Source organism: Phlebotomus papatasi, chromosome 1, assembly GCF_024763615.1.
Source record: "Phlebotomus papatasi isolate M1 chromosome 1, Ppap_2.1, whole genome shotgun sequence".
NCBI lineage: Eukaryota > Metazoa > Arthropoda > Insecta > Diptera > Psychodidae > Phlebotomus > Phlebotomus papatasi.
The window spans coordinates 96,738,343-96,765,596 of record NC_077222.1 but is presented as its reverse complement, the minus strand read 5'-3'; the positions used below and the strand labels follow the sequence as shown (position 1 = coordinate 96,765,596).

Genomic DNA, 27,254 nt, shown 5'->3' with positions numbered 1-27,254 from the left:
AAAATCGAAGGTTGAACAGGTTCTAGAGAGCATAATTTTCAACCGAATAGTATCATGTTGGAATTCCTGACAAGTCTAAACCGATTCCAATCCCTTATAAATCGGTAATGAATCGGCAATAAACTGGTTACGAAACGATAAGTAGTTTTCGTTGTTAAATAAATTTTTCTACTCTTATAACTATTTTGTGGGAACACTGGTAAAAATAAATGGATCACCGGGGATCATTCGAAAAATGTCGATTTTTCAACACGATAATAAATAATAAAAACAATGAAAAGTCATCTTTAGTGTTTGTTTAGATGAGAAAACCATGCTCGGAATAATACGTTTACGACAAAACATGTACAGTGCTGTCTCGCTATATGCACAGTTTGGGTACTTTTTTTGACAGTTCTCTCTCTGAATATGCACAACTTTTTTTGAAATTCCCAACGGTTTTTTTCTTTCTTTTAAAACATTATTATTTTTTTATTGTTCTAGAATTCCCCGTGTTATTTTAACTATAATATGAGACAGAAAAAATAAAATTAAGATAATTAAAAACGAGAAAAATTTGTTACCAAGAAAATAATTTTCTTTATTACTTTGTCAAAATGTAAACAAATTGATTTTGAATGCAACCGACACAAAAGCTGTGCTAATAGAGAGTGTGCATATAAAGAGACAGAACTGTATTCTCATGACAAATCAGCATTTTAAATTTTAAATATGATCCATCCATTGCAAAAGGATCAAAACGATCTTCTTATTTTTACCATAGTGAATGGTACGAGTTCGAGCACCTCACAAAGCTTGAGGCGTTTTGCCACCCCCTTTTTTATTCAATTTCTTTACATAATGTAAAATACATTAAAACTTTAAAATTTAAATAGTTTTCGTATAAACTTAAAAGATTTCAATTTTACGGTTTATTTTATAGGGGGTGATCTTTTCAAATGACGTTTTAAGTTTACAATTAAGGGGAGAGCCTGATTTAGGAAGCCAAAAATTGGCTTTTTCGTGATGTTTTTTTTTAGAAGAAAAGAAACTGATCACAATTCGTGAAATTTTTAGTGAATGTTTAAACATATTTAAAATGTGTAAATTTTTTTTCGAAAAAAAAATGTATTACAAAATGGTGAACCAAGCGCCTTGTCCCAGCACTCCTTAATGGGTGGAAAATCTGTAAATTTTGTAAGAAAAAATTAAAAATATTTTCTATTTTCGTATTTCAGTTAAACCAAGAACAACAGGAGAAAATTCTGAAACAGGCAGTTTGAAAAAATGCATATTTTGGGACGAAAAATTGATTTTAGCACGTTGTAGGGGGTCGAGGAATAACTTGTTGGCAGTTTCGTCAGAATATTGAAACCTTATTTGATGTATCTAATTAAAGTGAAAGTGATACAACGGTTTTTTTTCATTAATTTACGTCTTTGCATTAGGGTAAAGTGATACATGTTGGACATAGTGTTACAAGTAGGACAATTCGCCGGTACAAGTTGGACATGGCTTTTTTCTTGATAAATACAGTACAAAATTTGTTTTTAAGCACAAGGAACCAAATGATAAAACTAAAGCATTAAAAATATATACAAATAAAAATGAAGTACTAAATTTATCAAGAAAAAAAGTCCTTTTCAACTTGTACCACTTTACCCTATACGAGAATAGGTCTTCAAATTTCGTATCGCAATTGGTATAGAATAGGGTGACAATAGGTGTTCTTTCGACTCCAAAAAATAATTAAAAATTATTTAAAGGGCTATTTAGATTCAAGTAGAAGAGAATTTAATTCTAAATATAATATGCCTTTATTAATTTTATTCGGGTCATACGTTTTTTCTTATTCTTTCCCGGTGAGTTCGACAAAATTGTGATAATGCGAAGTGAAGAACATTCGCTTCAAAGTTTTGGATGTTATTAAAAGCTTACAAATCTTCTCGTCTTTCTTCGAAAATAATTCGAATTGTCTTTTAATTTTTAAATTTAAATATTACGGCTAAGTGGGGTACCTTGCAATTGGGATACCTTTAAAATGTTGCTTTTTCTCCCATTTTTGAATGCTATTCAAACTTATAATAATACACTATAGTTTCACGGTTTGTGGATATAATTTATATTAAAGTAAGGTCCAGTTCTATTTAAAAGCAGGAGTAAAAGGTTTAATTTCAAAAGTGCTTCACTCTCCACTGCCCCCTAAGTTTAATATTATCGATTTAAACAATAAAAGAATATCGATTTCATTTAACCTTACAATTCAGACTCCCCCCTTAAGCAGCATCTGTTTGAGTGATTTTTTTTGAAAGTTCTACTATTGAGGATAAAAGTAAGCAGTCCGATGAGACGTCTTTTATGCAGTAAGTTCAGCTCAGTCTTTTTTAATACATGGGAAGAAGCTCTCCTTACAATGTAGCTCCATACTCTCCTAATAAATATTTTAGTTTTTCTTCCATCAATATGTTGCACAATTAGCGAGAATAAGGATTTTTATCCATGCTTAGGTATTTTAAAATAAACAACAAGTTTAAAAGAAAATAACTTTTCTTCTGAATTTTTAATTAAATTTTTAACAGCGGGTTGTGACAAGTTTTTGTATACATAAAAGCTCTGGTAGTTGAAATTTGAAAACAATAACGTGAAACCTCCTTGCCATTTGTGTCCTAATTTTAGCAAAAATGAACTTAGTAAAAAAAAAGCAACTTAAAAAAATATCTGACACACATTGCAGAGTATGAAATTGCTGTATTTCTTGCTCCATCGTATCATTAAACTTGTAAATTATCTTAGAACTCCTTCTCTGAGCTTCTACAAATTTAATTAGGGTTGCCTGGGAAGTATATAGGTGTAATACTCAATAGGAACTTAAGTTTACAAAGTACAGAGCTCTCGAAAATTACAGACAAGAAAACCCCAAGGACATAAAATATGGATACTTGGAATAGTGAAGTGATTCACTCCTTGGAAACTGTACAAATCATTTCCCTCAGGGAAATGGCTTTTTCATCCACAGGAATATAACTCCCAGACTCCCAGGATCAATACATTGATTCATAATTTTATTATACCATGAGAATGTTTCACAGCAGAACTTATCACGGAATCACTACAATGCTCAAATTAATGCTATCACTTGGTGATCACTAGCTTTTTGGGATACTGAAAACTTCCTGAACAATTAGAATATGTGGGATTTTTGTGTCACGAAGCGAAAATTAAGACATGAGTCCCGGAAAACAGTTTGCTACCGACTGATTGTGATCCTCAAGTGCTGATGAAATACATCTTAACAGTGATGTCTGTTATCTCATAGCTCTGGAGCACCTATATTTAATACTAGCAAATACGATGTTTATCTGGCGTCTCAGTGGGAGATTAATAGCTTTGTTATAATTAAGCACATTTGATTGTCCCGCGTTAAAGATCAGTCAACATAGTGAGTAAATTTTGGAAATCTCTTCTATCTAACCAACAATTTTGCTCTCTAGGTAGCATTTCGTGGAATATTTCAAACTATAAATTCTTTTTCAAAAATTTAAACAATAGAACTTACCTCTCGACCGTGTTCCAAGATTTGATTTGCACGAGTGTTAATCATCATTTGAAAGAACGTTGGATAATCTTGTAGAGAATTTAAGGTAATTATTCAATAATTTTATCACATTTGCTTAGCTCAATAATTGAGGCAATTGATGGACGGAAATTCGAGTTTCTCTACTTATCTATACAAGCCTGAATGTCGCTCACAAAGAGAGGCACATTTTCAATTATACGTTGAAATGTGGGGGTGTTAAGAACTTGGAGTGTCGAATAAACAGAGAAGGTCTCACTAATACAATTTGTAGTATTTTTATTCAATGAATTTGTATCGGAATAAAAATAACATGTTCCTCACAATATTTTTCAATTAATTGAATTGCTGGATTATGTGGGATTCGTGCGCTTGCGGAACGCCTTCCAGGCATTTACTGGACATCATTTGGGCAACCGAATGGACCCATTGCTTCAAAGATTATTTCGTTTATCTGAAAAGAAAGTGGAATTTAATCTTCGACGAAATATTAATATCATTGAGATTATTGAGAAGTTTTCCGCTACACTGAGAAAAAAAGAGGGTGCGATTAACATTTTTTCCTCAGAAATTTAACACTTTTTAGGTGTAAAAATATATTGACATTTTTTAATGTTAATTTTACACCTCATTAATGGTAAAATTAACATGAAAAAGAGTACCTTTAACCCCTAATACACCCAAAAAGTGTAATATTTACACTGATTTCGGATCAATAATGCAGCGTAAAATTAACACTTCCGGAATGTTATTTTAACTTTTTCGGATTTCTGTCTCAGTGTACATTAAAGTCTAAATTACGAGATGCAAAGTACATATCTTAGCTTTGCGATATGCTTGAAGTTCTGACATAGACCTTATAGGGCTAAACGCGCTACCTTCGGACGACTCAAGCTTCTTACAATTCAATTTTTTCTCTATATTTTCCTTATGAATTTCACATATAACTCTTTTTTGAAAATTTGAGGCATTGGACTAGCTATTAAAATATAGTATTGTAATGGGCCAAATCTGGATAGTAGGTACAGATTTTCGTGTCTCATAGTAGTGCAAACAAACCAAATAAAAGTGCACCCAGGAATGATGCGATTTGATGCTGAGGAATGAAAATGTAGGATTTAAGTGACTTTCAGTCTCGAGAATATCAAGAAGCAAGGGTACGACGTCTTTATTCGTACTTTTATTCACTTTGTTTGCACTACTATGGGACACAAAAATGTCTACACCGAGAAATAAAAGAGGGTGCAATTAACTTTTTTTCCTCATAATTTTAACACTTTTTAGGTGTAAAAATATATTAACATTTTCTAATGTTGATTTTACACCTCATTAAGAGTAAAATTAACATGAAAAAGGGTAATTTTAACCCCCAATACACCTAAAAAGGGTAATATTTACACCGATTTTGGATCAATACTGCAGGATAAAATTAACATTTCCGGAATGCTATTTTAACTTTTTCGGATTTCTCTCAGTGTATACCTACTATCCAGGAATATAGTAATCCGTGGCCAAATTCATTTATAACACATTGCAAAAAATTATTTTTGCGATGCATAAATCGTCCGAAGGTAGCGCGCTTTCCCCTACATAAAAAATAGAGGAGTTTATCCATAATTTAATTAACTTTTTAGCGGTATAATTCATGGGGAAAAGCATATAGCTCACGACATCGATATTTGGCAAAGGTTTTTCCCTATAGAAATTTACTGGTATACAAACTATTCAAACTGATTTACAAATAATATAAAAGACCGATCAAAACAGTTTAGTAAAGCAAAAAACACATGATTACTTACTGAAAAGGGGTGGTAAAACGTCCCGAAGTTTAGTGCACGAACTAAAAAAGTACTTTCCCATCATGTACTATTTACCGGTTTTCCGGATTTGAACCGTTCCATAAATAACTCAAAAGATTTTACAAAATAGTTTTAAGAATAATAAAATTGATTTTACGGAAAAATTGCTTATCGTTTCATAACCGGTTCACAATCGATTTAAACTGTTTTATAAATCATTTAAAATATTGACCAAAATTCCCTCATACTCATAAATTCATAAATTCATACTCATACACATAAATTGCCTCCTAATTCCAAAATATCTCATAGGTTCATTACCGGTTCAAAACCGTTTGAAATCGATTCAATTTTAATGAAAATTCCAGGGCATGATGTTTCCTATGTTTCCCATATGTTTTTAGCGTATCAGAAAAACTTTTGAATTTGCAGAATGAATTAGCAAAAAAAAAAAACGCGAATACAAAATAAAAGCCAACTTAAGCAACCAAAAACCTAAAACTGGTAACCTACCTAGTTTTGGAGATATCTCGTAAAATGTGTACGAAAACAGGAAAAATGAAAATTTCAAGACCTTAATGTGCCAAAAAATGATCCCATTTGGTTATCTTAGAAGTAATATAATTGAATTTCGAATAAAAATTAGTTATTGATTATTATGAACCGGTTCATAACCAATCGGTTAAGGCTTGTCAAGAATTCCAAGACCTTTCCAAAAAGCCCAAATGCTATACCATTCGGTTGAGAAATACACTCTCTAGAGATCCTTTTTAACCTTTGACCTTGAAAATCGTATTAGGAATGATTCTACCAGGGACCTCTCGACATATCATTTTTCCATACGTTTTTGCATAGAGGCACTGAAGACTATTGGCAAATTTTTTCCTAAAGAGAATTGACTTATCAGTCTGATATATTTCGAAATCGTCCAATAAAAGCTATCTAGAAATACATATTTCATAATGTTCGCCAAAATTATACAAGAACTACGAGGAAATTTGTTTAAGTTGCTGTGCAATATCTGCAAAATTTTTACAAGGAGAAGTGAAAAATAGCTTCACTTTTTATTAGGCTTGATGGGCCCCTAGATTCTACTATATTTATTTATATAAAAAAATCTCTCGGCACATTTTCAAGCAATCCAAAAAATGGTTTTGGAGGGAAAGGGGAGTGTGTGGGAAGAAAATGAGAAGCATGTTAATGGTCATAGGGCGTCGACTTAAGATGAAAATTGAATTTTTCTGTGAGAATTTGATAATATGATTTAATTTCAGATAAAAATTAATTATTGGTCCATCATCGATTCCATTACCGTTGTATGAACGGATAGCCGACGGTGGTGGAACTGAGCTAGGTATTGTCCTGAAAAACCTAGCTTGATTGCATTACCGGTTTAAAACTTATCCAGGATTTTCAATCCTTTTTAATGAACTCAAATTGCCTCAATCGGTTGATAAACACGTTTTCTATACATTTTATATTGAAAAATCTCTATTAGAGTGTGATTCAAGATCATTTTCGTCTATGGATAAAATGTACATGTACATGTAGACCTGTCCAACCTGTCCACCTGACCTGTGTGTATGTCGATATGACATTTATGTAGGGGGGATAAATTGACAGAAAACGTAAAATGTATATCCTTTCATTATGTTACAATTTAAAAGATATCATTCCTTTAATAAAGAATATCTAAGAACTAAGGGTTTACACACCCCGGCTGGAGTCCCTATTATTAGGACCAGGGTCAAAGTATACATCAAGCATAGTCCTTGGCGGTGGTAGTCAATATTCTGAAAGCCAAAATCCAGAAATCCAAAATTCCGAAAGCGTCACAATTTCAAAAGTCAAAATTCCGAATACTTAAAATCCTGAAAGGAAGAAATCCCACGGAGGATAATATGTGGAATAATTTCTCGAACCACAGAAATAGCGAATGAAATCCTGGCTGTGACACCTTCACCTATTAGGGATTTTGGCTTTCAGGATAATGATCTCCTCGAAATTTTGGCTTTCGGGATTTTCACCAGAAACCGTACAAAGGACAAACCTTAGGAAGCAAACCTAAGAGTAGAGCGAGGGCAAAGTGTGACAAATTTCATCAAAATTAAAAATAGAAGTTCTGAGATATTTGGCATCGAATTTGCAAAAATTGAGTTTTCGATTAATCGGACCTTCGATTAAATTACATGACGTTGGAGTGTTAAGAAAAGTTATTGCATTTAACGAGAAATTTCCAAATCACCAAAGTTTTTTTTTTTTCATTTTGACAATTAGAATCGGATTTTGATATTCACGGATAAGGGAAGAGAACCAGCGATCGCCAGTGTTCCTCGGATCGTCAGGTTAATACCGCATCGTTGCTAAAAATAAAATGAATTTTTAAAAATTCTTAGCTACTTTTTGCCATTTAACTCTTATAATAATGCACTGCATTAACCGTTTGTTGATATCTCTTTTCATTCTTTTGTCAGAGGTGTTTGTATTACTTAGAATCGACCGGTTAGACGACCACGAAAATCGTTTTATTTGCAGGTATGATATTCATGATCTATGAGAGTCAAAACGTGTACATGCAAATTTTCAGATCGATCTGACGAAATTGGACTTACCTCGAACCACAGAAGCTAAGTTTAGACTAAATGCAGTACAAAATCAAATAGCAAAAATTGAGTGACGAAGCTTTTCTGATCAATAATTTGAGACTATCAATAACTAGAGATAAAATATTTTTGGCGCTCATAAAATCCAAATTGTCTTGAAAGAAAATTGTGAATGAATTTGAAGTACCCTGATAAGATTTATTACAATGACACTTTCAAAATTAATCTCATACCTAATCCCTTATCTCTAATCTTAATATAACGTCAATCTGTTGGCAAATATTACAAAATTATACCCACTTGAACATTTTCTGGCGTTCCGAGTGCATGAATTACTGCGTCTTTCACATCATCCGCCGTTAATTTGGGCAACGGAGCGAAATGCCTGGAATCAAAGACATTGAGCATGGGTGTGTCCACCATTCCTGGACAAATATTCTGTGGGTGAGAAAGAACCAAAGGTAAGTGTGAAAAGGAACAAGACACCTTCTTTTGTATACCGTCAATTTAATTTCCGCTCGGTGGAAGCGCAGCTCTTGCCGAAGTGTCTGGGCGAGAGCTGTTAGGGCGAATTTTGTGGCTGGATAAATGTTGAACTTTGGCAAGGGAACATCGGGGATTCGATGGCCAAGAATGCTAAAAAAAAAACAGAGATTGAATTAAACTTTCTTTAGAAAGGGATTTAGATTTCAAACCTGTTGATTATGACAATATGGCCTCTGGATTTCCTTTCTTGCATATCTTTAATAGCCTCTTTAATGCACATCACTGATGCCCATAAGTTCAGGTCCAGTGTTTCCTTAAAAGTTTCCAAATCGTGCTCTGGAACATGTCCCAATAAAATTGAATTGTTAAGAAAAAACATTAATTTAAACTTATCAGAGGATAAACCAGTAATGATAGGTTATCTAAAGAAAGTCATAATCTTTCATATTTATTTTGCAAGCAGTCATTCTTGCGCATTTTCTTTTTTTTTAAGATTTTATACCCAACAAAAGTTGCTATTTTTATATTTTTTAATATGTAATAATCTTAATTTATTAAATTTAATAGCAATTCAATAAATTCTAAAAGGGAATGCTACATAATTTCTTACAAAAATCGAAAGATTCAAACTAAATAAAATACAGTAGAGTCTCGTTATAGTCCATATTTGGTTTCAGATTTGACACTTGTGTCGCACTATAGTCCATGTAATTTTTTAAAATTATCAACGACTTTTAGTATTGAAATTCCTCGACGGCTTCCACTTTCTTTGCGATTGTGGTACTTGTCCTTGCTCTCTTCATTATGGATCACAATTATCACAACCACTTAATAAAGTTTGCCAAAAATATTAAAATAATTATGCATGTCGCATACTAAAAAACATAACCTAACTTAAAATCAGTGTTTTGAAATCAACGGTCGATAAATTGTGGACTATAGAGCGATGGCCTATAGCGAGACTCTACTGTAAACACTACCCTATTGATACTTCTATAAAAACAAATCTATTGTGAATTTCGCATATATATTTTAAGATGGGAGATTTTCATTTAAGTGGACGTAGATATTAACAGAGCAGATAGATTATGTACAGCCCCACTATTGCACTAATATATGTACAGGGACATGAATCAGAAATATATTATTATTATTATTATTATTATTATTATTATTATTATTATTATTATTATTATTATTATTATTATTATTATTATTATTATTATTATTATTATTATTGTTATTATTATTATTATTATTATTATTATTATTAATATTATTATTATTATTATTATTATTATTATTATTATTATTATTATTATTATTATTATTATTATTATTATTATTATTATTATTATTATTATTATTATTATTATTATTATTATTATTATTATTATTATTATTATTATTATTATTATTATTTCTTTCTCCGCTAAATCTTCAAAAATGTGTTTTTAAATATAAATAGGGCTAGGTTTATTCAAGCCGTAAATCCAAAATAAGGGATTTGCTTAGCTAAATTTTGTGTTAAATTTTGCAGTAAATGATCATACTGACTGAGAGTTGCCCAATAGAGATTAAAATTTATTTCCATAAATTTTCTTTACCGACAAATCTTTACGGGCTATTATATTTAAGTATCATCTTAAAGCGGTCTCCAGGCTAGAGACTTAGTCCTTGTTTGTGTCTCAAAATCCTAAATAGGAACCATATCAACCATATTTATTATTTTTGCTGCTTGAACTCCACGGAGAGAGCATTATGTATAATCCCTCGATTTTTTCGCTTCCGCAAAATTTCCACCGCCCTTTCCCCGGAAACCACTTTTCTCAACAAATCTTCTTTCATTTTTGGATATGTTCCAGAGATTACCCAGGCGGACAATTGACCATGTGTGAAAATACAGTTGAGTCATTCATAATAATGATTTTTCAATGTCAAAGATTAAAAAAAGGCGAGGAGAGCGCATTTATCAGGTGAATGGGGTTATATTTGAGCTCGTTGGAAATAGGTCTTGGAATTTCCAACAACGCTCAACCAGTTCCAATTGGTTTTGAACTGGTAATGAACCGATTCATAACCGATAACTAATTTTTATTCGAAATTCAATTATATTAGTCCTAAGTTATTTTGGACAAATATAAATCCGTTCAAATTAGTTGTGAACCGGTAACATGGTTATGAACCGATAAGTAATTTTTGTCCGAAAATCAATTTTATTACTCTTAAAATTATTTTGTGGGATCTTTTGAGTGATTTACAAATCAGGTTAAATCGGTTAGAACCGGTAAACGGCAAATGATGCGACAGTGCTTTTGAGGAATAGCATCTAATGTCGGCTTCAGACTAGAGGTTTAGCCCAGTTACCGAAGGTCTCAAAAATCTTAGTAATAAGCAATTTTATTGATTTTTCAAAATCTAATGAATCATTTGCCCTTAATATTCAATCCTAAACAACAATTTCCTAAAAAATCATGCTTGATGAGGAATTAGAGGAGTTAAAGCCAGATAGTTAAGTCTCAGGTTTGAAGCCCGTATAAGGCATGAGTTCGAGCACTTTGCAAAGCCTTTTTTCTAGAATGTAAGACATCATTTGCGTATAATAATTTAGATTTTTTTAGAATATTTTTTTCAATCCTAAGTTTTCAAAAAACAATAATAATAAAGAATTAGAGCAGATATAACTGAGCCAGGTCTTTTGTCTAAACCCCATTAAGTTTATTTCGGGTTGTAGGCACAGCCAAAAACTAAATTTAAGAGTGTAATTGTTTTGGAAATATCACAGCATTTATAAAACACTCAGTATTCCAAGCGCTGCATAATTTTGATTAGGCCAGTAGGGGCAGGTGGAGCTACATTAATATATGATTTTTTCGCCTATTTCTAGATGAAGCTGGGTCCTTTCAAGTATTTTATTTAGATTTACAATTGTTTTGTCTATCCAAATTACATTGTGTTAAAACCGTTAAAACCCAATTTCCTTTAGAAATATGCGAAAAACTCGTATAACAATTTACCCTCACAACTTAAAGTAACCTCACCTCCCCCTACATAGAATTATTTTTGGGTAGAGCTTATAAACGTAGTTAGTACTGCCGACTATCACCAATTTGCAAAATTCAAGAATAAAAAATAATTACAACATTTTGTAGACAAAAGAACAAATTTCAAAGTTTTATTTCGAAAATACAGAGATAAAAAAGAGTTTTTCTCAAAAAACCGCCTCTAAAAATCAGGTCCCAATGGCTGAATTTTTAAAATTTTGAAATAAAAAATTGAAAAAAAATATAATTAAAATGTTCTTTTATGTGCTTTAGAGTTCGAATTTTTTTCACTATGTTGAAAAAAGATGTGCAGAAAATGCGCTTTTTAGTCTGTGTGACCCACATAACCCCTTAATTAAATGCTCAGAACAGAAAAAATTGAGAAATCCACCATAAGAGATCTCACAAACGATTTTGGGACAAATTTTTGTATTAAAACAATTTTATGCATCTATTTTTCTTTTTCAGTTGTACCCCATCATTGTTATTATTTCCGAAAAGGCGATATCAGCGCAGTACAAGGCCGCCAAATTAATTTCACGTGTTTTAAAAAGTTGTTGATGACTATATTGTCTTATAATTTTAGTGATAAATTAACTAAATAAATAAAATTTGTGGATGAAAAGTTAAAATTTAAATATCTTTTAACGTTTTATATTTAACCCTTGACAAGAAATTTAGTTTAAATTTTATTCTAAGACCATATTGTGATGTTTATGAAAATTTAAAAACTAAAATAATCACAAAATAGTTTATCATACCGATCAAAAATGCAGATTTAATTAATCCAGCGTTGCTGATAAACACATCAACTCCTCCAAAATCACTTTTTATCCTCTCGAAGGCACTTTTCACCTGACTTTCGTCCGTCACGTCGCACTTTATTGCATGAATCTTCCCACTTCCTGTGATACTCATGGCCAGCTCCTGGACAATTTAGAAAATTTAGGGCAGAATCACATTGACAGTAAAATGCTCACCGTCACCGTCAAAGCCCTCATCGTATTTCGTTAATTTACGCATTTTCATTATAATTCTTACGCAAATTCTCAATTACCGTGTTACATTATGTCATACTCGGTGACACTAGGTGAAAATAATATAAAAAAACTGAAGAAATAAAACGAAAATGCGATAAACGGTGAGCAAAAAAACTGTACGAAAAACTGTAGTAAAAAAATCCTATATTCTTTTTTGCTCACCGTTTTCGTTTTATTTATTCAATATTCTTAAACTATTTTCGCCTAGTGCCATCGAGTATGAGATAAAGCAATACGGTAATTGAGAATTCGCGTAAGAATTGCAATGAAAATGCGTAAATCAACGAAATACGGTGAGGGCTTTGACGGTGACGGTGAGCATTTTACTGTCAATGTGTTTCTGCCCTTATTCAATTTAGAACCAATTTTTTTGTAAATTATGTAATTTTTCTACCTCTATGAGAGCACTTCTGCGTGCTAGTCCCACGACTACCATCCCAGAATCTGCCAGAGCTTTTGCCACAGTCGCTCCGATGCCTTAAAAATAAATCACTTGAGCACAAAAGATATCCACAAGATTGAAGAATTCCATACCGGAACTCGCTCCTGTTACAACTGCTACTTTTCCCGTCCATTTGTCCATCTATTTGGGTCAGTCCTTCGGGAAATTTCTCAGCAAAAATCAACCACTTGACTCCACTTCAATGACAAAATGCAAGAGATCCGATGAAAAGAGGCGCTTTTATAGTTGAAACTCGAGGAATAATGCAACCTTGCGCCTCGTTCTTAAATTTCACATCAACTGACCGCATCAACGACAGAGATGTAGAACGTAGAAGGTTTAACATGATTTGCAAATGCGAATAGTGGTCAATATTTGTGGGAAAAGTGCCTAACGATGGCAAAATTATGCCGTCCATCGACCGTCTGAGGAACATCAATTGGCAGTTAATCTAATCTCCGCAATTAGAGCAAATTAGTGAGATGCTGCAAAAGTTATCTGTTCTCTCTGGACTCATCTCTGTGCGTGATTCGATGAGGGAAAAAGAGAATTTGATATTGGCGCAGAGCAGGTGTTTTATTCTTCTGTTCTTTAATTTCTAGAGAAAGAATTGGAAAGAATCAATTGGTGTGCGAACAAAGCTATCTCAATTTACACTGATAAAGAAAAACAAAAAGAACTAAAAAAATGGTATAGAACTTACCCGAATATCCCGATTGCTAAAGAATACGATAACTTCTTTATCGTCTTTTTATGAGGGGAATGTGCACTGCATTTTTTTATATATTAATTTATTTTTCGAGAAAAGATCTTTAAAATTTACAAAAATTATGGGTTAATAAACAGATAAAGAATTACGGGGGATTTTAACCAAGAAAGTACTAGATAAACTCTTTAATTTTAATAAGACTTTTTTCGTTTTTGAACTAAAGAAGAACCATTAAATTTATATGCTTTTAGCTGAGATTTTTTGTGGTTCTTCTACGAAAAACATTAAGTCGCTTATCGGTTTAAGCCGTATATGTGCCTATGGCTTAGGCTTCAAATGTAATTGCTCGAATTTAAAGATATCGCAATATATACAATTCGTTTATTTTTAATCTGTTACCAAGCACCCTTTATGAATAATCTGTTGTTTTGAAAGGTCTTGAAATTTCTAATCTGTCTGCTTTGATCCCAATATAAGGTAACGAATCGGTAAAGTACTCGTAATTGATATATGTCTTTATTAAATATTTTATTTTTATTTGATCGTAAGTTGGTTACCGGGCTAGAGATCAGATGGGTTTCGATGACCCTTTATAATTGGATATTATCTCGAGATACTTTTTTCTCCTTTTCCCCTCACCCCCTCTTTCCACTCTAAGATTTCTTCTTCTTCTCCGCTTTATAGTTTTAGGCCGGACGTTCTGACCATATCCACATAGCCTCCCTCTAAAACCATGTTTTTAGTTTTATTTCGAAAATGGCTCCTATGATTTCTTTTATTTTCGAAAAGTTTCGAAGGTAGCCCTGATGAATATTTCGGCCATACATATGTCTAATGGCGTCTACACACTAGTAGAAATTTCTTTAAAAAATGCATTTTTAAAAAAAATTTCCCCTATCCTTGTAGGCAGAAACATCAGAATTTTTTTTAAAAATGGTCATTTTTCACGAAAATTTCTACTAGTGTGTAGACACCATAAGACCGAAAATTTTCACCACATCGAATTCTCGAAGGTCCTAGTTTAACCACTTTGGACGGTCCATTTTTCAACCGATTTACTTAATTTTTAATGCTCGAAATCAAAGAGAGAGCAGGTTTATATAATAATCGTCCTTTTGCTTATACTTGTCACTCACCGTCCTTGAGCTTATACGGAAAAAGATATCAACTTCCGGTCTTCGATGGTTCCCTGTAAGAAAAAAAAAAACAATATCTTCAGACGATTTTTTCTTTCCCTCCACCACTCCTCCAAAACCGTGTTTCTTCGGTTTTTCTCAATATTTTCCCAAGCTTTTTCAATGATTATTTTGAACATTTTGTCCAAACATACCTAGGACTGGAAAATTCGTCATTGAATCATTGAAGGTCAAAGGTCAATCATTTTGGAGGGCTCGGTTTTTAACCGATTTGGATAAATTTGGATTTTTTGAAAGATCTTGAAATTTCCAACCCGACTACAGCGGACTTAATCGGTCATGAGCCGGTCCGTGAAAAAGTAAATCCTTTCTCGGATTTACTTCTTTATTTCTTCAAAAGCTCGGTACTCATGCTAAAATATTTTGAATCCTAAAATTTCTTAATTTTGAATGATTTTTTTTTTAATTTATCAATCAAATTAATCGGTAGTAAAGCGGTGTGTACATGTACATATATGTATACCCAAAAAGCATGCGAAAAGTTAATACACGAATAGCTCTTTCTCTTCAAGCATTCCACAAAGCTTGGACGCCTTGTCATCTCTTTTTCTAAGTTTGGATATTTCCAATCCAAATTCGTCAGTTTTAATCGGTATTGAATCGATAAAGTACTATAATTTATCTTTCTTTAATATTTTTATTTTTATTTTTTCAAAACTTTGTCAACAGGCTAGAGGTCAAATAGAAAAAATGATGACCGATGACAGAAAAATTTCGACATCGAATTTTCGAAGATTAAATGTTTAGGGGAGACCGGGGAGGTTAGGACACTTTTTCATGTTTTGACTTTGAGACAGTATTCCAAAAAATCACGATAATGTGTTACAATTTCATGCAGTCTATAGGATACTTAAGAATATTGACTTTATAAAAAGTACTCGATAGAACTTGGAAAACAACTGAGTTTTCTTGGAGAAGATAAAACATTTTACTTGACGCTTTGTCCCAAACCTCCCCGATGTGGGGCAGTATGGGACGCAAAAGTGGATGTTTGGGACGCATTTTTTTCTCGCATAATTTTCATTATTGGAGCATGTTAATTAATTTTAAATACTAGATTAAAAATATTTGTACGAGAAATAAAAATGTTTAATCTCTTATTTCATACTAAGAAATTAATATCAATCTTATTTGTACAATAGAGTCATTTTTTGTCAATCATTTAATGTATTTTTTTCCTAATCACTTTCCTACAGAGATGAGAATATATGAGAATTGTAGAGGATATTTCTCGAGATATTTTTCTTGACAGAATAGTTTTTAACGGGACTGGGCAAAGTCTGAATATCCTCAGGAGAAGACATTATTATTTATTTCCAAGCATTGATGGTTTAATTGTCTCTGTAGGCAACTGCTGAACTGCTACAGTTTGCACAAGAGGGAGATTTCCAGTAGAAATTGGCAGTGGCGTACCAAGAGATTTTGGCGCCCAGGACTGATATCTTGGTGAGCGCCCCTTAACTCTTCCATGTGTAATGTGAATTTCTTTCAATTTTCCTCACAAACTTACACATAATTATTATATAAATATCGATAATTGATAAGAAGCTAATTAATATTTAATAGAATTGTGTAAGTCTCTCAGGAAAACTTAAAGAAAATTTACATTATTCGAAGGCATGAACGTTCGAAAGGGCAGTACTTTCCCCTATTAAATGTTCGTCTATCGACAGAATATCTTCACAGTACATTATATTTGAACTATTCCTGATGCCGAAAATAGACAGCTAAATTTTCAATGATTTTCGATTTTTTTTTTAAATATATTTTGTAAAATGTGAAAAAAACTCGGTTTTTTGGTTTTTTTTTAAGTTTATCTCGAAATCTATCTCACCAATTTCGTGTATTTTAGGCTTATGTTGTAGATCTATTTCAGTGTAGACCAAATTTAAAAAATCATTAATCGGTATATTAGTTTTCGAGATTATTGCAATTTGAAGCAAAAAAGATTTTTTTCAAAAATTTTCTTTTTTTATTTTTCGTAAAAATAAACTAAAAAGCTAATTGAATAAACCAATTTAAAAAAAAATCCATAATGGATCCGGCACACCTTTTAGATCGGTAAAGTTTAATAAAAACATTCGCGTCCCTTTCCTTCTCAAAAGATTTACATAAGTCTATCCTACTCTTTCAACCTCAAATTGGACTGAACTAAATTTAATTTAGTGTGATGTTCAAAAGAAGAAGAAGAAGACTGCATAAGAGTAGATATACTAAACTTTTATGAAAGAAAGGGATGTGAATTTCGATTTTATGAAATTTTCCTGATCTAAAAGGTGTGCCGAACCCATAAGGGTACCATCAAAGACGCTGGTCTAGAAGGGGGGCTCTGTAATTCCCAATTTCAAATTGGGAATTACAGTGCCCGCTTTGTAATCCGGATGATTAGGAGACAATATGACAGATGTAATTCGTTGTGAAATATATAGAATTTGTTGCGGAAGTTAATATAATGCGATAATAATGAGGAAACAAAACAACAGAGAAAAATAGTTGTCATTCAGACTCCAAGCGAAATTTTCCTCACATAACCTCAAATTTTACATTTTGAACTCAATCGTCGTTCAAATTTGAGGAGTTCAAATTTGAGGAACTCCACTGTAAAAAACAAGGGTGCATAATCTCTGAAACTCTTTTAAAAATATGTTCCCAGATTACATTGCTAACTAATGCGATAAAAAAGTATTGATTATATATAGCTGATATAAAATACAAAGAGGAAAACTGAGACATCAAAAATATACCATTTTTATCAATTTTTAAGAGAGTGTTCATAGAATTTACACAATAAAATTTACACTTTTTTACACAACACTTACAATTGAGTAGTGGTTAAATCCCATTTATTTCAAAAATTAATGAAAAAATAGCCTCGTCCCATATTACCCCTGTCCGAAACCTCCCCGGTCTTCCCTATTCTAAAATTAATTTAGAACTAGTAAGATTAAATTTTATTTTTTATTAAATTTATTAACTAAAATCGATAGTCAACCGTCACGGACACAATAATTTTGTGAAAAATCTTGAAAAGCTCTGTCACGTACATTCGAGCACTCTGCCAAGTTTATGGGACTCTTCCGTCCCTTTTTTGTCCTTTTCTTTATTATCATGTGAAATTTAAAAAAAATATGAACTCCATAGTAATGCCCAGCACACACTAAGTTTTGTTTGTAAATATGTTTTCAAAATTTCCTATGAGAGAGAGCGAGATGACTAGATCTACATCTCATTTACTCTCATTGAACTTTCAAAAACATATTTACAAAACAAAAGTTATTGTGCGTTGGGCATAAGCCTACAAAGTCAGAAAAAGTGTAAAAACATTAATTTTTATTTTTTTAAATTTATTTTGTACCTAAAAAAAACTGTCAATAAATTCAAATAATTCAAATTCATAGTAAGATTAAAGATTACACTTTTGGCAGATGTCTCTTTCACCTGCCGATGTTTCATAGATTCCCCGCAAGTGTCGCTGCGGGTGGAATTCCTGTCATTTGTCAACCACGTCTACGTCTAGATTAATTCTTTAATTTTTATATTAATTATTGCTTTGTAATTCCATTCTTGTGCACTATCACAAAGGTACTATCACTGCGCATCAATCTGTGATAAAATTTCAATCTTTGTGTGGTGTCTTGGTGTGAAAATTCCCGTGAGAAAATCAGCCTCTGATGGTGACATTTTGAATATGAAATTGCTGAAGAATTTTGAAATCAATAGAAGAGACCTGAAAATTTTTGTGTGTGCCTCTTCATGAAGATTCCAAGGTCTAGCTGTGATTTTAATGACTAGCAAAAAATTGTCTTTTGCCAACACTCGAGGCTATTTGCGTGTCCCGAGGGGCTGATTTTGTCACTGCGAAGCCCAAATTATTGTTGGATAACCTAAAAAGCTGAGTCACGTCACAAAAGACACGATCATTTCCGGGAAAATGGGGCTTTGTTGAGGGTTGGGAAGGGGTTTTGTTGGTGCTGGGTGGGATGGGGGCAGTGGGGGATGTAGGTAGTGGACAGGTGGAGTAATGGATTTGGGGATTTTGCAGATATTCACCGGAGAAGTGAGACTCTACAAAGATGTTCATCTGGGATTGGTTTACTGGCGTTCTAGGATATCTCGGTAAGTTCTGATGGTCCGGGAGGCTTTCTGTGTGGCCTGGTGAAAGTCAGGTGTAGAGGGATTGGCAAATTGGGGTGTTTAACGTGGTTGATGGAGCGTGGAAGTGATTGAGTAATGAATGTTGTAGGTTTATGGAAGAAATCTGGCAAGTTACTCTTCCTGGGATTGGATAATGCTGGCAAAACAACTCTTCTGCACATGCTAAAAGATGACAGACTAGCACAGCACGTTCCAACACTTCATCCCAGTAAGTCTAAAGGCCCCAAAGGCCTGGTAATTCCGGCTGGGAGGGCAGTGAACCTAATCTTTATTTTCCAGCATCTGAGGAGCTGTCCATAGGCAATATGCGCTTCACCACATTCGATCTCGGCGGCCACACTCAGGCCCGTCGTGTCTGGAAGGACTACTTTCCGGCTGTGGATGCCATTGTATTCCTGGTGGATGCCTGGGATCGGGGACGTTTCCACGAGAGCAAAATCGAATTGGATTCACTGCTGACTGATGAAGCCCTTTCCAATTGTCCCGTACTCATTCTAGGCAACAAAATCGACAAACCCGGTGCAGCCAGTGAAGATGAATTGAGAAATTTCTTCCAGCTTTATCAATTAACCACGGGAAAGGTAAATTTTCCGCGCAATTTCCTCCTCTTATTTTTTTTCCTAAGCAACTTCCCTTTCAACAGGGTAAAGTCCCACGATCGGAATTACCTGGACGTCCCCTGGAGCTCTTCATGTGCTCCGTTCTCAAGCGACAAGGCTACGGTGAGGGCTTTCGCTGGCTAGCTCAATACATTGACTAAGTTCTGTGTCTCCCTCCAATCCTTTGTTTTTCCACAAAAAACCCGAGAAAAAGCAAAAGATCCAAACACAAAAAAAAAGTGAACAGCAGAACCGCAGAGGAATATTCTTTTTGAATATTCAGTTTTGTCCTTATTTTGTTTTTCATAACTTAATTACCATTGTAAAAGCTGATGTAAATTTTGCCAGAAGAGCAGCAAGAAAAAATACATTTAGTTCTATTAGGTTTCTTAAAGAAAATTGTCAAAAAAAAACTTCAGTGGGGGAATCGATAAGAAAAAAATAAAATTTATAAAGTCGGAATAACAAGATTTTTATTTAACAAAATAAATGCACTTTTAGTTCTCCTTCACGCTTCCTCGTGTCACAGTTTGGCCTTAAGGATGTCCGATGGGCTGCAAAAGGAAAAAGAAGTTAGAAAAAATTTCCCAAGGCATCTAGCACAAAGAATGATGCGAGAATTTTCAATTTGAAAAGCCCAACACCTCGCCAATTGGATTTTTTTTTGCGAATGGATGAAAATGAATCCCGGAGACGCGGAATTACAATTTCAAGTCGTCTGGAAGTGGCTTGAAGAAGGAATCAACGCGTTCTTCAGTGACTTCTTCCAGGGTTGTTGGATTCCACTTCGGTTGATTGTCTTTGTCCACCAATAAGGCACGAACACCTGCAAAAAAAATCCAGAAAAACAAACTCTAAAGCAAAAACCCTAAGAGGCCTTCAGACTTGAGGTTTAAATCAGTTTTTGAAGGTCTTTTGTTTCTAAATTAGTAAATAAAACCATTAAAAAGATAAGAGGGATCCTGATACAAAATTTCTTGAATTCTGCCTGTTATAGGTGTTAAACCTCTTACTAAACCTCAAGTCTGTCGAGGCTCTTAAACCCTAAGAAGAATTAGGTTGATCCTTCAGAATATTTAACAAGTAAAATTATCGGTAAAATATAAGCCTGAACTATCATTTACTGAGAGTTTAAGATCATCAATTAGAGGTTCTTCTTCTGAATTTCATTTATGTAATCCTTTATCGTCTTTAAGAGGCCTTAAGATTTCGGGTTTAAACCCGTTTATGAAGGTCTTTTGTTTCTAAATTAGTAAACAAAACCATTAAAAAGATTTAAGATGGATCCTGAGACAAAATTTCTTGAAGAATTCTGCCCCGTCAAATCAATAGGGGAGACTGGGGCAAAAAGTCACAAATCGAAAAATTCAAAATTCAATATCTTCCAAGGTAAAAAAAAAAGATTTTTTCTATAGATAGCCTCTATAGACCTTCTTCAATGTCGTAAGTTTCTTAGAATTCCAACAAGGAATTTAGAAAATAAAAAATATCGAAATTTTTAGCCCTATTTTTGATATATTTTCCTTGCAGAAGATAACAATTATTACAGTAGACTCTCCTTCAATCGGCTCTTTTTCAATCAGGCGTCAAATTTTGTTGACAATTTTCACGTTTAATTATGAAGCTAATTCGCTCAAATTCGCTGTAGTTCTTCCTATTGAGCACTTTAATTGAGCACTTTTTGTGGAATTTACAAAGGCTTTGACGCTAAATTCTATCGCTAAACCGGATGACATTTTGCCCCATATTCCCGATTGAGAGAGAGTCTACTGTACCTTTATTTTCCAAAATTGATGCACTGGTGAATATTTTCTAAATAATTTGGATTTTTTGAATACGAATCCGCTATCTATTTTAGAATTTCACAAAAGTTCTTTTCTCCAGAAATTCGTTTTATTAAAAATGGCCACTTTGGGTAAAAAGTAACAAAAAAGCAAAGCAATTTCTGATGGCTCACGGCGAAAAGAAACCTATAGCCAACGGCCGCAGCGATTCCACTGGATTTCCAGCAGCCTTTTCTGCCATGTCTGCTAATTTTACCGCTAAAAATCCGCGTGGAATTCCCTGGATTTTACCGCTCAAAATCCGCGTAAGCTTCCGAGATGGAATTTGACGCTAAGTTTCTTCCTAGCGTTCCATGGACATTTGCGGAACTCTGTATACCCCATAGCAAAATTCTACGGAAATTCCAGTGGAAAACTTGCGTCCAAATTGCAAAATTCGCCGGAATTTGACGCTAAAATTCCACTAAGTTTTCCTATGGAATTTGGAGCCGGAAATTCCATTGGAATCATAGTGCTCCATGGAATTTCAAGTACGATATGCTGGAATTCCGGCGTGAAACTCACATGTGAAACGTCCGCGGGATAAGCTGGAAAAATCGTATGGAAATTTCCACTATCTTTCCATAGGGTTTTATATGGTTTTTTTTCCAATTTTTTTTCTCGAATGTCAAACAAATAAAATGCTGTTGTGACAACGTGGATAATTTATTTCCAATTCCGCAAACTTTTTTATTGATTCATGTGGCAATTATAATATAATTAATTATGCGACCCTGCGTTTCGTGTACGTAATAGTGAAGTGATTACATTAAATAGGCCGCCAACCTAAAATAATACTGTTTTTATGTTATTTAATATATATTTTAGGAAAAATTATTTTTTTTTATAAAATATTTTTGTATTGCTCAAAGTGTTAATTCGTTATTGCTGGTTTAGTAAAACATTATAATCCTCGTAATCTTTGCTATTTCTTTAATATTCGGAAGTAAAATCATGAGGTGCATGTGACAGCTTCATTTTTTCTCCATTTTATTTTGGTGGAAAAATCCACATAAATTCCCCGAGCATTTCCATGGATGTATTCTATATAAAAAATCCATTAAATTTTCATTGGAACGTATTATGGAAAATCCATATGGAATTTTTTAAGGAACAATAGTGGAAAATTCTGAGGAATTTTTCGCTTGTTATTCCTATTCCGCTTTCTTTTGCTATGGGGTAGGACCTTCTAATAAGAAATGTCCGCGAGTTTCCATGGACTTTTCTCTGACGAATATTTGCACGGCTTTTCCTATGGATTATTAGCGTACAATCGGCAGTCAGCCATTTAAAAATTTGGAAAAATCCTCTTTATGTCCATGAAATTATCCGTGGAAATTTCCATGCAACGGCCTTAGAAGCTTCCGTGGTTCATTATTGCGGAATTCCACGACTTTTCCAGTGGATTTTTTTAAAAATATTTTTCTTCAAAATAATTCGAAAAATTGATTAAAAATTTCGTGGAACTTTCATAGAGAATTTTCCAGAAAAAAAACATCCACAAATATGGACGATAAGTGCCAATTGGCAGCTTAGAACTTGGAGAGTATTCATATATCAGACGAACACTCGGTTGTTCTATTTTTGAGTTGAAAATATTGTTACCATATCGTTCATTTGAGTATGTCTAGCTCGCAAGAATTATATAGCGTTAGGACGAAAAATAATTGCAGAATTTTCGCGTTTACTTCCATGGAGTCTTAGCTCGAAAAATACCAGAAAATATACTCGGAATATTCAATAAAAATTTTGTTTCAATTTCCAGGGAATGCTCTTAGATAACTGCAAGAAAATTCCTCGGACTTTTTTTTTCCAGGAAATCCAGGCGAAAAAAAGCTGATAACTCCGCAGAATTCCAAGCGGAATATTAGCGTTTATTTCCACGGAAACTCTCGCGAAAAAAATAGAAGATAAATTCCAGGGAATTTTCTGTTACTGTGAAACTTTGCGGCCGATCGGCTACAGGGAAACGTCATTATGTCTCGCCGCTTGTTGTTTGCATTGGTCAAACGGGTCAAACGATTTGCAGTCTTTTGTGTTTTTTTTTTCTAAAATATCTTGAAAAGCGCTTTCCTCGTTTTCTCACTTTTCTCGCAGAGAAAACGGTGTTTTACAAAGGTGTAGATGAATAAATTTTCTATGAAAATATGTCATCTAGGTATTTTTTCAAATTTACGGAAGCCTGTAATGAAGCGAATCAAAATATGATAATACCCAGGGGGTGACATTAGCTCTGAAAAATGCGACCGGTTTTAGTGTAAATTTTTCCCTGTTTTCGTACACGTTTCACAAGATATCTCCAAAACTACGTAGGTTTCCAATTTGTAGTTTTCGGTTGCCTATTCATTATTAAGTTGGCTTTTATTTTATATTTATATTTTTTGGTAATTCATTCTACAATGAAAGAAAACAGCTAATAAACCCAAAAGTTTTTTCAGCACGCTAGAAACATATGAAATGTCATGCTTCTGATAATACCCTATGTCTGGTACTATTTGCCCTAGCATTTTTGAGAATAGTCATAAAATTACCTTTTAGAAATTGGCTCGATAAGCGTATTTCCTTACAAAATACAGGAAAATTACTTTCACAAAGTTGTAGAGCGGTAAATTTCCTGTAAAACTGTGCTAATTTTTTTAAACGCTCGAGTAGCTTGTAAAAAATAAAATATCCGTTTTGTGACTTTTTGCCCCAGTCTCCTCTACGCTTCCTAAGCCATTCTGGGTTTTATTGACCATTAAACCAACGAAATTAGCAAAAACTTTTTATAAATTTCTTCCTCTTCCAATAGGAATACAATTTGTCAGTCCAAGATCACAAATTTCAAACTGGAAACTTTACACGAGAAGATGCTTGTTATCTAATCAGAAAAACGAAGATCTAACAATTTACTTTAATTAACTTGTTATGCTTCTCGCCGATAGGCCGAACGTGACTAAGCTTAAAAATATTAATAAACCTGCTTTCATTATTTTCTATGCATATTAAAAATCTTCAAACCTAAAATGTATCAAATTTTAACTTCAAAACCGGAACAAATCCTTGCAGTTTTAATAAAATTTTTAAGGTGTTTTGTTAAATTTGGTGAAAAAACTGAAAAAATGCATTTTCTTCATTCTTATATTTTCTTTGCTGAGAGTTGTGTTGGCCTACAAAATTTCGTATGGAATTTCTGTTGCACATATTTTTTTTCTAACTCCTGTTTTATTGCTGCAATCTGTACAAATATATTCAGCATTCAGCAAATGTTTTGATTAGTATGAAAGAAAGAATGGAATTAGGGGAATGAAGCCCAATGGCGGACACATTTGAGTTTCTGCTGCGAAAGCGATATGACTCGACTTGACCTAGGATACTTTGCACAATTAATATTTTTTGCAAAACATGTCTAAAAAAAATCTTATATTTCAAACAAAATAAATTCTAACCTCAAAAACATGACAGAGATCATAGCTGTCTAGAATGCTAGAGTATTTTTTTGATTTTGTTCAAATTATAAAAAAGAGTAATTGTAGATTTTTATTTAACTTGATTTTGTAGGGAAATTACATTTTACATTCAATTTAGAAATCTACCGCATTGGGATGTTTTTTTTAGGTTACACTTAACCTCAAATTCTAGAGAAACCTCTTCATAAAAAACAACCCGTTTATCTGTTGTATAGAATTTTTGATTAAAACAAGAAAAAAGAGATTCAACAAATATTCCATAAATTTAAATATGATATTCTAACCTTAAAATTAGAACAGATTTGAAAAATATTTGAGAAACTTCGACAAAAAATTTGTTGATTCTTAAACTGACAAAATTTCATATCACATTGAACGTGGAAATTTTCAGTTAGTCATTCTTTTTTTTGTTTTTGTGAGGTTAGGTCGAAGTTAACCTCAAATTTTAGGATTAATGATTTTTAATTCGAACTCTAGTAAAGTATAAAGTAATTAATTTTGTGAAGAAAATAAAATTCTTGTTATTAGCGCCTCTAGCGGTTATTTCTTTTACTTCTGATGTTCCAAAAAGTTTTTAAAAGATCAAATTTTCGCTCAAGAAAAAAATCTATTCAAAAAGTTTATAAGAGTAACTATTCAAGAAAACACATTGGCAACCAGAATTCAAATCAGGAAAGAGGATGAAGGCCAATTTTAACAAATTCGACGGGATGTCGAATTTTCGTCCGTCATTTTGAGCAAAATTTTTGCATGATTCACGCTAAGCGAGAAAGAACAACAAAGTGTATTCCCATCTCTGTCGGGCTATTTTTTTCCAAGTAATTGAAGGATTAAAGTAACTAAAAATCCATTCCTTACAGAAATTCGAATATCAATTGTCCTGGAAAATAAATCATCTAAAATCACTAGATTTGTGTATGATGTATAATACCATGGTAAGGAATGGGTTAATAAAAATGAACGAAATCACCAGGGCCAATTTTAAGGAAAGGCAATAAAAATAAAGTTTTTGATGCGGATAAAAAGGGGTGAAGAGTAATTTCAGTAAGTTAGTTCGCTAGAGAATTTTGATTTATGGGGGGTCACCGAAAACCCAATTTCTAGCCAATTTCTCATGGAATTCGAGCAGTTAAATTTTTTAATCAACGTTATAAAAATTTAAGAAAAAAAATGGTTAGTCAAGACACTTACCTTCTTTGAGGTCGCTGTCTTGGGCATGACGAACAGCCATCCGGTATTCCATCACGAGATCTTCAGGCAAGGTCATATTGGCGCCCAGATCCAGCTGCTTCTTGGTCACTTTCATGCTCAACGGAGACATCTTGGCCAATCCCTTGAGGACTCCCTGAGCCCATTCGGAATTGTCCTTCCTGAGTCTCTCCAGAATCTCTTCCACAGTCGCTCCACTGAAACACTCATTAATCTTCCCCATGTGCTTGGCCAGGACGAACTCCGAGGAGTCCTTGGGGCAGAATTTAGCCAGAGTGTCTGCTACTTCCTGGTCAGAGGAGCATTTGCAGAGAGCTTCCTCAAGTTCCGGAACCTTGGAAGACTCACAGTAGTGAGTGGCCACACCACTTTTCTCTACGTCTCGGCCTTTGAGGCGGAATCCCGTGAGTCCCAGGAACATTCCCAGCTTCCCGGACAATCGTGGGAGAAAGTATCCGCCTCCGACGTCAGGAAAGAGGCCAATAGCGGTCTCTGGCATTGCGAAGAGGGTTCTTTCTGTGGCCACACGATACTTCCCGTGAACAGAAAGCCCGACTCCTCCTCCCATTGTGATCCCATCGATCAGAGCCACGTAGGGCTTTTTGAGGGCTTTTATCGTAGCATTTACCATGTATTCTGTATGGAAGAAGTGCTTAGCTTCCTCCAATGGACCCTCAGTTATTGCCCGGACATCTCCCCCGGCACAGAAAGCCTTCTCCCCGGCTCCTTTGATGATCACTAGTTGCTTTGTTTCCTCAAATTTTTTAAGAACTGGGTAGATTTGCCTGAAATTGAGGAAACTTTATTTGGAAGGCCACAAATTAGACAGAAGGATAGAGACTTTACCTAACCATCTCCAGATTGATGGCATTCAGAGCCTTCTGGCGATCCAGAATGATGATTCCTGCATTGCCAACTTCCTGAGTGACCACAGTAGCAGGCTTTGATGCCATTTTTCGGGCATATTTCACAGTCGGCACACTATTTCTGACTGCTCTAGACAGGATCTGCAATTCAATTAGGAAATTAGTCGCTGTAAGTGAATAAATTACTGCTAAATTACCATATTTTTGGAGGAATTATGTAATCCAGTACAAAAAAAAGTGGCCAAAAACAAGACAACCTAACCTCACTTTTATACACTCTC

At 33.7% G+C, this 27,254-nt stretch overlaps 4 protein-coding genes across 5 annotated transcripts in view; 1 reads left to right on the top strand and 3 right to left on the bottom strand.

The window, feature by feature from the left end:
• LOC129809923 (carcinine transporter) overlaps nucleotides 1-3,286 on the bottom strand; it is a 28,680-nt gene extending 25,394 nt beyond the window's left edge. Inside the window, exon 1 of the mRNA XM_055860070.1 lies at nucleotides 3,051-3,286. The gene's annotated coding sequence lies outside the window, so the exon portion shown is untranslated. The remainder of the gene's footprint in view (nucleotides 1-3,050) is intronic.
• Nucleotides 3,287-3,806: 520 nt separating this feature from the next.
• Nucleotides 3,807-13,191, bottom strand: LOC129809921 (farnesol dehydrogenase). Its single transcript, XM_055860066.1, has 7 exons — nucleotides 13,060-13,191; nucleotides 12,920-13,002; nucleotides 12,247-12,412; nucleotides 8,651-8,777; nucleotides 8,456-8,591; nucleotides 8,256-8,393; nucleotides 3,807-4,007 (listed from the first exon to the last, which is right to left on the bottom strand). The coding sequence occupies exons 1-7, from the start codon at nucleotides 13,106-13,108 to the stop codon at nucleotides 3,948-3,950; spliced, it is 759 nt and encodes a 252-aa protein (XP_055716041.1). The 5' UTR covers nucleotides 13,109-13,191; the 3' UTR covers nucleotides 3,807-3,947.
• A 5,139-nt stretch (nucleotides 13,192-18,330) lies between these two features.
• On the top strand, nucleotides 18,331-20,088 carry LOC129809920 (GTP-binding protein SAR1). The gene is made up of 5 exons (XM_055860065.1): nucleotides 18,331-18,454; nucleotides 18,915-18,988; nucleotides 19,116-19,235; nucleotides 19,307-19,608; nucleotides 19,671-20,088. Exons 2-5 carry the CDS (start codon nucleotides 18,946-18,948, stop codon nucleotides 19,785-19,787), a joined length of 582 nt encoding a protein of 193 aa, XP_055716040.1. The 5' UTR covers nucleotides 18,331-18,454; nucleotides 18,915-18,945; the 3' UTR covers nucleotides 19,788-20,088.
• On the bottom strand, nucleotides 20,074-27,254 carry LOC129809919 (3-hydroxyisobutyryl-CoA hydrolase, mitochondrial). Of its 2 annotated transcripts, none has more exons than XR_008752687.1 (5): nucleotides 27,171-27,254; nucleotides 26,954-27,114; nucleotides 26,090-26,892; nucleotides 20,271-20,452; nucleotides 20,074-20,180 (listed from the first exon to the last, which is right to left on the bottom strand). XR_008752687.1 is itself a non-coding variant. In XM_055860064.1 (5 exons), the coding sequence occupies exons 1-5, from the start codon at nucleotides 27,171-27,173 to the stop codon at nucleotides 20,150-20,152; spliced, it is 1,119 nt and encodes a 372-aa protein (XP_055716039.1). In that variant the 5' UTR covers nucleotides 27,174-27,254; the 3' UTR covers nucleotides 20,074-20,149. The 2 variants fall into 2 exon arrangements, 1 of the variants encoding a protein (XP_055716039.1); XM_055860064.1 differs by having other exon boundaries at nucleotides 20,332-20,452.

Bases quoted from the DNA above. Each gene is read 5' to 3' on its own strand.
- LOC129809921 (XM_055860066.1), bottom strand. From the start codon at position 13,108: ATGGACAAATGGACGGGAAAAGTAGCAGTTGTAACAGGAGCGAGTTCC. The intron at 12,413-12,919 runs GTAGAAAAATTA...TAAATTGTCCAG, and splicing joins GCAGAAGTGCTCTCATAGAG to GAGCTGGCCATGAGTATCAC. The intron at 8,592-8,650 runs GTTTGAAATCTA...TTTTTTTTTTAG, and splicing joins CATATTGTCATAATCAACAG to CATTCTTGGCCATCGAATCC.
- LOC129809919 (XM_055860064.1), bottom strand. The intron at 20,453-26,089 runs GTAAGTGTCTTG...TTTTTTTTGCAG, and splicing joins AGACAGCGACCTCAAAGAAG to GTGTTCGTGCCTTATTGGTG. The intron at 20,181-20,331 runs GTAATTCCGCGT...TTCCTTTTGCAG, and splicing joins CTTCCAGACGACTTGAAATT to CCCATCGGACATCCTTAAGG.
- LOC129809920 (XM_055860065.1), top strand. From the start codon at position 18,946: ATGTTCATCTGGGATTGGTTTACTGGCGTTCTAGGATATCTCG. The intron at 19,236-19,306 runs GTAAGTCTAAAG...TTTATTTTCCAG, and splicing joins CGTTCCAACACTTCATCCCA to CATCTGAGGAGCTGTCCATA. The intron at 19,609-19,670 runs GTAAATTTTCCG...CCCTTTCAACAG, and splicing joins ATCAATTAACCACGGGAAAG to GGTAAAGTCCCACGATCGGA.